Below are 11,590 nucleotides of genomic sequence, written 5' to 3'. Positions count from 1 at the left end.
AGAGGCATGGATAGGATAAATCAGCAAAGTCTTTTCCCTGGGGTCGGGGAGTCCAGAACTAGAGGGCATAGGTTTAGGGTGAGTGGGGAAAGATATAAAAGAGACCTAAGGGGCAACCTTTTCACGCAGAGGGTGGTATGTGTATGGAATGAGCTGCCAGAAGATGTGGTGGAGGCTGGTACAATTGCAACATTTAAGGGGCATTTGGATGGGTATATGAATAGGAAGGGTTTGGAGGGCTATGGGCTGGGTGCTGGCAGGTGGGACTAGATTGGGTTGGGATATCTGGTCGGCATGGACAGGTTGGACCGAAGGGTCTGTACATCTCTATGACTCTGACTTTGGGATTCTTCAGGATAGCCTGAAAAAAAGATCTAAAGACAGGCTTAGTCATTTCTTCATTTGTCCCTCCTCTTTGCTGCTGTGCCCATCATATATTTTAAGAGTTGTCCTGATGTTTCAATCTGAGTACCTGCAGACTAATTGCACTTCCTCAATCAAAATACACTGTGTAGCTGAAATGGCGCATCAACTAAGTTAATAACTTCAACAGTTAGCAAAATAAATATAAGCAAAATTGTTTGTTTTTCTATTTGGGAGGTAGGGTTATGTCGATTATGGTTACATTCTTTATTTGGATAGTGATCAGAATTGTTTATGTAATGTCAGCATTACTTTTGTTTCTACAGTTTCATTTTGGAGCCTAACTTTAACAGACCATAGCTTTTAAACTGCTTTGTACAGTTATCATACTTTATTAAACAGGAGTGTGTTGCCTTTCTCATCAATACTCTTTGTAAGTGACCTTGAGAGACCAAATTAGTTTTAGAATTAGTCATTCATTTATACATTCATCATTTTTACAACTTCTATGACAACACCAATTCCCCAAAATCCCTGCTAATTTTGCTTTGAAGCCCTTGAGGTTGTAAAACTTAGTGTTTAGGAAGTATTAAATCAGATTGCACAGCATTGCAACTTTTTATTTTCAAAGTGGACTTCCTTTATGCACAAATGAAGTAGGGCCAGTATATTCTCTTTTCCTACTTCCCCCATCAAAAAATTGACCAAGTCACAGCTTTTCTGCACAGCTTGCTTGCCAGGATGCATTAGTCAGTTCCTTATTCCTCCACAGGCTCCTCACTGCATGTGAAGCCTAGATTGTGCTGTCTTAGCAGACCACACTATAAATAGAACCTCTAATGTACTGAACCAGTGATGTCATGGAGGCCTCTGGAATGCTTGCACCTTCACCTGTAACTGAAGCTCACCCTTTCCTTCTCGATTGCTGTTAACCTTGTCTCCATGATGGGTTTCATGCTGTAAAAAGGAAGAAATGAGATGATTCTATGTTGTTGGTGTATGAAGTCAGACTGCTTAAAATTAGACACAAATTTGGAAAACAAAGTGAGCTGTGAAAGAGCTCCTGTAAATGAATGGTAGTGATCCCAGTGCTTATGTAGGAGGGCTAGTAGTGCTACAGATTTATGCGTTATGACAGTGATACAGGAAAATGTTTTTGGTGCCCCGCAATGCATATCCGGATTATTCTAAGTCTTAACATTTTAATCTGTAGTTGCAAATACTTTAGGTGTAAGCCCTGATATTACCTTTTTCATAAATGTATGCATGCTTGTTATTTTAAGAGTGATAATTTTTCTTTTTCAACTAAAGACTCCATTCTTTTTCTTTCAGTGTGAAAAATTCAAACTACTGTATTCCCCCATATTCTAGCTATAACAGCTACGATTATCTCGATGCAGGAAGACACAGTGAACAGAGTGGCCTGTGTGGCTTAAGTAATTTGGGTAACACTTGTTTTATGAATTCAGCTGTCCAGGTAGGTTGTTATCGAGAGATCTGTAATCATTTACTGCTGTGAATATTTAGTGCTGAAGTTGAGAGTTTTTGTGGCCTTTAACTTATATAAAGCAACTGTAGAAAATATTGCTATCTGAAACATTTTCACTGAAATGTCCGTGGGGTGGTAAGTTTCTGCTTTGAGTAAAACCACGCAAGTGTGGTCAGTTGCACTTGTTAGATTATGGTTCAAGTTTCTGATTGTGTTAATGATCGTACAGATGATTTTTAAAGTCTTGCATGGGCCAGTGCAGTCAGTAATTTAACTCTGTTGTAAAGTGTTCCTTGAAAGAGTGACAATTTAATGCAGCTTTTTTGTTCCTGCAACTAGTTTGTCTTAAAATAATTTGCAATAAAAACAATTGGTGTTCCACCTGTGAGTAACATGATTTGTCACAGAAAATGACTTGAAAACGTTATAGTGTACTATTTACTCCTTTCATTGGTAGTTCGTAATACAATCATTGATAAAAAGTGAGACATGCTGCTGAAGCTTTATGCTGTGCAGTCATAAGAACAAGCAGAAATGACAAAATTAATTAACTTTGGCGAAGATACTTGTCCAGATCCTAAAATTGTTAACAAAATCCATTCACATTGGAGGACAGGGTGATTTGACTTTTTCAAAAATCATGATTGTGCACCTATCATTTTAAATTTGAGCAGGTGGAAGCTCTTTATAAAAACAAGTTCTATATTTTTCATTGTGATTTTGTAATTGCAAAGCATCAAACAAGTAAAGATTGAAGTGCATATCTGCCCTCATTTTTAAATTAGATTAGATTACTCAGTGTGGAAACAGGCCCTTTGGCCAGTGTCTTTTGACACAGTCTTTTGACGCTCTCTCTGAAGCTGCATATCATCAAAGACAAAGCAACCTACTAGGTTAGCATTTCATGCACCATTCACCCCCTCCACCAACAGTGCAGGAATGTGTGCTATCTGCAACTTACACTGCAGCACCTTTCCAAACTTCTGTCAACAACTTCCAAACTTGCAACTTCTAGCACAGAAAATCAAACAGATGACTGACACATGGGGACATCACCTCCACCACTTTCTTGACTTGGTATTAGTCACTATTTCTTGGCAGTCACTTGGTCCAAAGACTGAAACTCCCCTTTCTAACAATACTGTACCTGTATCAAATGTTCTTAACCGCCCTTGAAAAAGTGAGCTGTTTTATTGGTCTCTTCTGTCGTCCACATGATTTAGATAGACCCACAGAACACTTAGGCAAAGAATTACAAGGTTTCAACTCAGTGGCTGTGAATAATAAATAAAACCAAAAGAACTGCAGATGCTGTAAATCAGAAACAAAAACAGAAATTGCTGGGAAAGCTCAGCAGGTCTGGCAGCATCGATGGAGAGAAATCGGAGTTAACGTTTCAGGTCCAGTGATCCTCAGCGTGATTAAGAAATGCTTAGTCATTATTTGTAGGTGCAAACAAATCTCTCAACTAAAACTTGGTTTATCTGTTTTTATGTCCATTTTAATATGTACTTCTGGTTGCAAGTTGAATCAATTACTGCAAAACAGCGGAATAGGTTGTCCAGGGATGGAAAAGCCATTGACATTGTTGTTGAGCAATTCAATTGCTTTTATCTTGGGTTATATTCAAACCACATCCAGAACAACCCCAGTAATAACTTTGCCTCGGACACTATTATTTCTGTGAATTCACCAAGTCCATTTTCCTCCGTCTTCCTTAATTACATGCTGCCCCTTGGTGACTTAAACGTATTAGCAACTGAAACTTCATCCTCCTGTTCATTCAGCATGTGCGTTTTGGACTCTGAAAAATGCTCATGTTGCATCTCAACAGACTACATAAACACAGGATGTGTTGCTATTGTTTGCTCTCTATTAGTCATCCAACTTCTTGCAACAACTGAAAGATAACCACTTTTGCTACATTTCACAGCAATATTCAGTCAGCTCTGACTAACTTGTAGCAATTGGTCAGCCTTATTTAAAAAAAGAAATTCTTGATAAACCAGTTGGGATTAGTTTGTTTGTCAATTTATACAAGTTTATCTTTCTTATAGTGTTTGAGTAATACCCCTCCACTGACAGAATACTTCCTATCCGATGAATATGTGGATGAGTTAAATCATGACAACTTACTGGGAATGAAAGGAGAAATAGCTAATGCTTATGCAGATCTCATCAAGCAGATGTGGTCAGGAAAATATAGCTATGTTACACCAAGGGCATTTAAGGTATGTATTAAAACACATAGAGGAAATAAAGACTGGTATTTGATCTTTTGAATTAAGCTCTTTGATGTAATGAAATTTTGCACCGGGTGAAATTTAAATGCAAAGTAAGTAGGTGCAGCCTCTATTATGAAGTTCATTCCTGTTTATCCTCAATTCTGTTGTGTCATGTGTGAAAGAAGTTTAATTGTATAATGAACAGAATAAACTGACAAATTGAAAGGTTATAAAAATTTATGTAACCTCAATTTCAAACAAACCTCATATATATATATAAAATAAATACAGTTTGACCAAGCAAAAGACACTGAAGTGTCACTAAAATGTCACAAATGGACAAGCATTATTCCAATTTCTGTTGTTCTCTTGTGACCTGGACTTCACTTTTTAATTATGAGCACAGAGGATGAAGGCAAAACCTTTGCACCTAACTCAAGCTGAACTATAAGTTTAATGTTTACTCCCCTCAAACAGAACGTGCAAGGCTATATTAGGCAAACCTATATCCCTACATAGTTGTCTACACTGATATCTTCCAAAGGCTTTGGATGTTAAAGAAAATGCCAGTAGTCTATTTATGAGAGTTCATGTGCACAGTTGCGGTAAAATATTCATACCTGAGCAAAGGCTTTGGTTCAGAAAATGCATCTGTATGTGTGAATGATTTGAACCATCTCTGGGATTGTTCAAAAGATATTGTTATAAGTTTGCAATCTCAGACAGGCTGTTGGTCCCTTAATTCTTGCATTTCTGACAGATAGTAGAGGCCATATCATTACGGGGGACTGAAAAAAATAGCCTCTTGACAGAGGTTTTTGGCATCTCCATCTCCAAACCACCTCAAAACAGAAAACAAAAATTCTATTTGTACCTTTTTTAAAAGATTCAGCTTGAAACACAATGACAAAGGTTTGTGCATTGACATGCTTTTAATTCCTTCCATCATGAACCACATGAAAAAGCAAACAAGTAGTTATATTGTCATATAAAAGTTTTATTGTAAAATGGCAGCTAAATGAAGTAGATGTTGCAACCTTGAGTTTATACCCAATTGTTTACATTTATTTGATTTCACTATTCTTTAGTATCACAACATTGGCGTTTACAAAGCAGTTCAGCCTTGCATGATCCATAATGTACTTGGTGTTTCGACAAGTGTGTGGAAATAATACTCACACTATCCTTCCTGTATCTGGTAAAGTTTTCCCTCATTTTTTCCATTTCCATGGCCATTGCCATTAGGTTTTTAATAGCTTATATTCATGCTGTCGTTTCAGACACAGGTTGGTCGCTTTGCTCCCCAGTTTTCAGGCTACCAGCAACAGGACTCTCAAGAATTGCTGGCCTTTCTTCTTGATGGCTTGCATGAAGATTTGAATAGAATTAGAAAAAAACCGTATATTCAATTGAAAGATGCAGAAGGCAGACCTGATGAGGTACAATCAATTGCAATTTTATTTTCATTTTAGGGAGGAGCTTCCTTGCTGTATATAGTATTATTGAAGGTGAACTGTGATCACTGGAAAAATGCTTTCAATGTGAAATATTCTCTTTCTGCATTCACTTTTTAAAATTAGTGTTTAAGTCTTCAAAATGCTGGTAAAACATTAATGCCAACTTGGACTAGTTAGCTTCTGACCTACATTGAGAGCTTTTTGTTAATGGACCAAAACACATCAGCTGACTAGCTTTCTTTTGGCTAAGCAAATGTTTACTTCACTCCATAAAATCAGAACTGTTCTCTTTCCTGGATTTATTAAAAGTGGATAAGTACAAGAAATAAAAATGAATGAGACTATGCTTTAGTGTTAGCTGAAGTGGGATGATGCTTGTTTAGGATAGAAATGTCAGCATAAAGCACTTGACCTAATGGCTTCTTTCAACAAAACTCTTAATTGTCACAGTTTTAAATACTTTTGTTGAGAGAAAGGCAGTGGCATAGTGCCAAATCACTGAACTGGTAATCTAGAGACCAAGCTAACGCGCTGGGGATGAGGATGCAGATTCCAAGGAAGCAGCTAGTGGAATTTTAATTCACTGAGTAAATCTGGATTTAAAAGCTTGATTGTGTTAACCACAAAGCCGAATGTGTGTTATGGAAGGAAATCTGCCATCATTTTCTGGTCTGGCCTGCATGTGACTCCGGACCCAAAGCGATGTGGCTGACACTTAAATACCTGTGAAATGGTCAAGGAAGCCTCTGTGCTGAATCAAATTGTTTTAGATCAATTGAAGAAGGCAGCTCATTACAACTTTTCTGAGGGCATTTAGGGATGACCAATAAGTTTGGCCTTGCCAGGGACATCCATATCCCATGATCAGACTTTTTTTTAAAAAAACTTGATCAATTGTAGGTAAAAAGTAAGCAGAGTTTTATCCTCTAAAACTGGTCTCATTTTCTTTTTCTTTGAAGGTGGTTGCTAAGGAAGCATGGGAAAATCACAGGAAACGGAACGATTCTATCATTGTTGACATTTTTCACGGTCTTTTTAAATCTACTCTTGTTTGTCCCGAATGTTCAAAGGTTTCTGTGACATTTGATCCCTTTTGTTATTTAACACTTCCTTTGCCCTTGAAAAAAGAACGCACTTTGGAGGTTTTCCTTGTCAGAATGGAGCCACTCAGCAAACCAGTGCAGGTATGAAAAGCAAGATTTAACTCTCCAGTAGGACTAGAGAAATTAGTTTGGTAGGTTTTTAGATTTTTGATATGGTTGCATTCTCTTCAATAGAGAAAATAGTTAAATATCCAAACACCAATTTCAATATCACTTTCATTTATATAGTATTTTTGATGTACAAAATATCCTGAAGCCCATTGTAGAGAAACTAAAGGAGGTGAATGTACTTCAGCCCATGGGAGAGAAATAAGGATTCACAATAGAGACAAAAGTGAAAAAGTTAGGTCTTGAAGGCTGAGAACTATAGAGACAGATTTATTCTGATTCCAGAAATAAAAGTAGGATGTTTTGCTATTAGTGGTACAATGAAGAGAATTGATATGAGACAATAGGCAGTGAACAAGCTTTATGTTTTTAATGAACAGTCTAATCCCTTTTCTGGCTGGAAAGGGCAGGAAACATAAGACTGGGTATATCTGAATAGTTAATTTGATGAGAAAATCATTAGGGTTTCCTAAAGGCCAAAGATGTAAAATATTAAGAGTAGTTGGGAAACTAGAACTAGGTAGCATGTTCTAAATATTAGACTGCAAGCTTTCAGGATTGAAATTTGCAACCATTTCTCCATGCAAAAGGTGGTCACATTTTAGAAAAAATCTTCTGGAAACAGCAATTCACATTTCCTTAATTGTTAATTTTAAAGCTGTAATTGATAGATTTTTAAATCAAAAGTATAGAAAGATACGGAGCAGATCGATCATAATCTCATTAGCAGAACAGGTTTCAGGAGCTAAATTAGCCTATTCGTGTTCCTGTGATATTTATGAGCCATCTGAAGTCCCAAATAACAAGACGTGTTCAGAAGTGTTATGAGACACCTTTGGAACAGATCAGGCTTGAATCCATGCCTTCCATTTCAGAGGTGGGGAACTGTGCTACAAGAGCCTTCTGTTGTAGCATGACATTATTTGTAATATGGAAATAAGTTATGTGACTCCAATCATTACTGCCATCTCTACATTCTGTTGGGAAAAAGTTGGCAAACAATCCATTTTGGCTTTCATCTCAGCAACATTTGTTCTGTCCACCTTAAGAGAGATTGTAGCAGAACATACGTGAAGGGTGCAAGGAAGATGGAAGACCAGAAAGGAAAGCTTTGGAATAATCGTGTCTGGAACAAGTGGTTATGGTGTTGATAGAAGTAGTTAGACTGATCCATAACCAAGGATATCATTGTGAGAAATCTACATGTAGATACACCGGAGGAGGAGTCCTTTCAGAGCTGCAGTAATGATAGTATGGGGGAGAAAAACAAGCTGTCACAAGATAAAGTTTAAACATTGAAATGTAACTGCATTTAGAGTAACTTCATTGAGGTTCGATATCATCTGGGCCATTTTATAATAACTGACATTTATTTATATAGTTTATGCAATTGAACTTTTGTATGCATTTCACTTGGGACTTTTGTTGTTATTAACTGTCTGTTTAACTGACATTCTTATGCTTTCTTTTAGTATAAAGTAGTTGTTCCTAAAATAGGCATTATTTCCGATCTGTGTGCTGCACTGTCTACTCTGTCAGATGTTCCTGCAGACAAAGTAAGATTCAAAGTTATTGCAGTTTTGAACAACCTCATTTTTTTCTCTCTCTTCATAATGGTTAAAATAATATGGTTGTGTTTGCGTTCAGATGGTTGTCACAGATATATACAACCACCGATTCCATAGAATATTTTCCACGGATGAGAACCTCAGTAGCATCATGGAAAGAGATGATATCTTTATGTAAGTAATTGTGTGTCTTTTATTATAGCATCATGATTGTTGCAAAATCTAAGTTCCCACTTTTAATAAAACAAGTTTTGACTGCATATATTTGTATTGAAAACAAATGACTCTGCATTTATTTTGCATATTAATATCTAGATGCTCAACACATTAGTCATTAGTTTTTAAATCATGATTGAAAATCTAGGTGCAGCATTGGATAATCAAAGTTAAAAATCACACAACACCAGGTTATAGTCCAACAGGTTTAATTGGAAGCACACTAGCTTTCGGAGCGACGCTCCTCCTTCATCAGGTGATAGTGGAGGGCTCGATCATAACACACAATTTATAGCAAAAATTTGCAGTGTGATGTAACTGAAATTATACATTGAGAAATTGATTGTCTGTTAAGCCTTTCATCTGTTAGAATACAGTGATCGTTTCACTTCTTTCATGTGTAAATCACAAAACCTTTTTTAACTTTGTACACCCCAGTCCAACACCGGCATCTCCAAATCTTGGATAATCAGGTCTTAAACTTTTGCCAGATGCAGTTACTTGCTATAGCGAGTGTTTGTAATAAGTAGTGTGTGTGAGACAGACCTTGCAGCCCTTCACTTTGTCCCTTAGCTTCATCGTAAGCACTTTCTTTCCATTATCTTAATGGATAACTTAATGCCTTCAATATTGTAGAACATCCCAAAGCACTGGAAATGTTATCACATTCTTTCATTGATATAGTATTATAGACTCATGACCTAACTGCTCTTGTTTAATGAGCTGATTTTATGATTAGTTCAAACTAATTGTTAATGAATTGAAGGAAAGTGTACAAACATGAATAAACAACAAATATGCACCCTGTGAACATGCAACTCTGGCTAAAGCTCTTTGGAGTTCTTTTTCTATCACAGCCTTTAAGTGTAGTCCATCGAATCCTTCAAAACAGACAAAAATCAGAATGCTGCATTCACAGCTACGCATATAGAAGCGAGTCTTATATGAGGGACTTGTATTGCATAATGCTGGCAAAAGAAGTTGTATTTGTACAGCAGCTTTCAAGTTCAGGAAATCCCAAGGTGCTTAAATTGTCGGTTTAAGTTGTCACCATTTGTAAAGAGGGTAAACCACAATCATAGAGTCATAGTCATAGAGTTGTACAGCAGGGAAACAAACCTTTCAGTCCAACTCATCCATGCCGACCAGATCCTAAATTAATCAAAGTTCTATTTGCCAGCATTTGGCCCATAATCCCTGTGAACTGTTCCTGTTCATATACCCATCCAGGTGTCTTTTGAATGTGATAATTGTACCAGCCTCCACGACTTTCTCTGGCAGCTCATTCATTGTGAACCTTCAATTTAACAGTTCTAAAACATGATTTCAACAAGCACAAGAATTTTATAATGTTTAGATCTTTCTATTGACTACTGAATTCAATCATTGGAACAATATAACACATAATTACTGTGGGAAAAGATTTGCTAACCCACGATAGGCCCACAAAAGCAAAATTGGCCAAAATGTACCAAAACACCCAGAATTCCTAAGCAGCTCTCAAGCCAGATCAGACAGCACGCAGACAAGAGAATACGCTTTAAGCTCCCATGGACATGAGAGTACCACAGATATCTCAAAGCCCGAAGGGCAGTTTCACAACCCAGCAATACAAAAGTGACACAAAGAGCAGGTCAGACAGAAAGGTGCCAGCAGGGACATGCTCCAAGCTCAGGACAATGGAAGCACCTCACCACTTCAGAAGAGACATTAACATCTACCTGTGAAAAGGAATGGAACCATTGTTACTGTCAGGATGTTGCATTGTGTGAATGAACAGGACATTCATCCGATATTTGCTTTCCAATTAGCATCCTTGTAACTATACTCCATTTCCAGATACATTGTAGTTTCCCATTTCTTAATCAGTGTCATTGTGCAGCATTACTATAAAACTGGTCTCATCCCCAGTTCTGGGAAGAGAAATCTGATCAACCTGTGCAGACTGTCAGTTCTGTGTCAGCCTAGTCAATTTCTCTTCCAACTATATCGCTTGCAATAAACTGTCAATTTCACTTCGAGCTGTGTTTTGTGATCTCCAACCTATTGGGCAAATTTCCCCAACAATTACTGTTATTGTTTTAAAAATCTACTAAGCAAAATGACAAAAAATTCTAAGAATTTTTCAAATGTGCGATGAATATTCCACCAAGGGCAGTTCAACCGCGTAGTGATTTCATTATACCGATTACACTGTTTTGTGTCTCTTGGTATTTTCTCTACTTTAGTTAAGCAATAGTTGTGTGTTATTTGTTGCAGATAGCCAGATCCAAAGTGAAACAATAAATTGAGCAGTAAATTCACATTAAGTGAGTTTGCTGAGAGGAAGCAAAGGTTGACCAGGTCAATAAGAACATCACCTCCAACAATGCAGCACTCCTTCAGTATTGTATTTGAATGTCAGCTGCTTGAATGGAGCATGAATCCACTGTCTGCTGGCTTTTTTGGCAAAGGACCTGATCCAAACTGACAGTCGCTGCCAAGCTGTAAATATCAATCTACATTTTCTGTTCAATTTTTAAAATTCAAAGCAATAGATTCCCTTCATGGCTTCAGACATACCAATCAAATTCAATATTATCAAAATGTTACAATGAAAATGCCTAAAATCTGGTAGACATCAAGGAAATATCAGAAGGTTGTTTATTAAAGAATTAGTGAAAAGACATTTATGCCTAATGTTACACTACCTCCAGCCAATATTCCTTTAGTGCTTTAAAGTTGTTTCAAGGTATTTTAATGAGTTAATCATTTTGTTATGATTTGGAGATGCCGGTGTTGGACTGGGGTGTACAAAGTTAAAAATCACAACACCAAATTATAGTCCAACAGGTTTAATTGGAAGCACACTAGCTTTCGGAGCGACGCTCCTTCATCAGGTGATAGTGGAGGGCTCGATCGTAACACAGAATTTATAGCAAAAATTTACAGTGATGTAACTGAAGTTATACATTGAAAAATTGATTGTCTGTTGAGCCTTCCATCTGTTAGAATACAGTGATAGTTTCACTTCTTTCATGTGTAAATCACAAAACCTTTTTTGTAAAAGTTGCATTCTCGG

General features: G+C 37.0%; 1 protein-coding gene across 6 annotated transcripts in view; it reads left to right on the top strand.

Annotated features, from left to right (window-relative positions):
* Positions 1 to 11,590, top strand: part of LOC122559857 (ubiquitin carboxyl-terminal hydrolase 15-like) — a 107,921-nt gene that overhangs the window by 75,012 nt on the left and 21,319 nt on the right. For 5 of the 6 annotated variants that reach the window (XM_043709978.1, XM_043709977.1, XM_043709980.1 and 2 more), the window contains 6 exons: positions 1,696 to 1,840; positions 3,910 to 4,083; positions 5,358 to 5,516; positions 6,494 to 6,718; positions 8,218 to 8,301; positions 8,393 to 8,487. In XM_043709978.1, coding sequence (XP_043565913.1) covers positions 1,696 to 1,840; positions 3,910 to 4,083; positions 5,358 to 5,516; positions 6,494 to 6,718; positions 8,218 to 8,301; positions 8,393 to 8,487 — 882 coding nt within the window. Of the gene's footprint in view, positions 1 to 1,695; positions 1,841 to 3,909; positions 4,084 to 5,357; positions 5,517 to 6,493; positions 6,719 to 8,217; positions 8,302 to 8,392; positions 8,488 to 10,788; positions 11,016 to 11,590 lie in introns of all 6 variants that reach the window. The other variant, XR_006314572.1, reaches the window with a different exon arrangement.

The sequence above is a fragment of the Chiloscyllium plagiosum genome, chromosome 19 (genome assembly GCF_004010195.1).
Source record: "Chiloscyllium plagiosum isolate BGI_BamShark_2017 chromosome 19, ASM401019v2, whole genome shotgun sequence".
NCBI classification, from domain to species: domain Eukaryota; kingdom Metazoa; phylum Chordata; class Chondrichthyes; order Orectolobiformes; family Hemiscylliidae; genus Chiloscyllium; species Chiloscyllium plagiosum.
The sequence above is the reverse complement of the archived record's forward strand: the minus strand, read 5'-3'. Positions and strand labels throughout refer to the sequence as shown.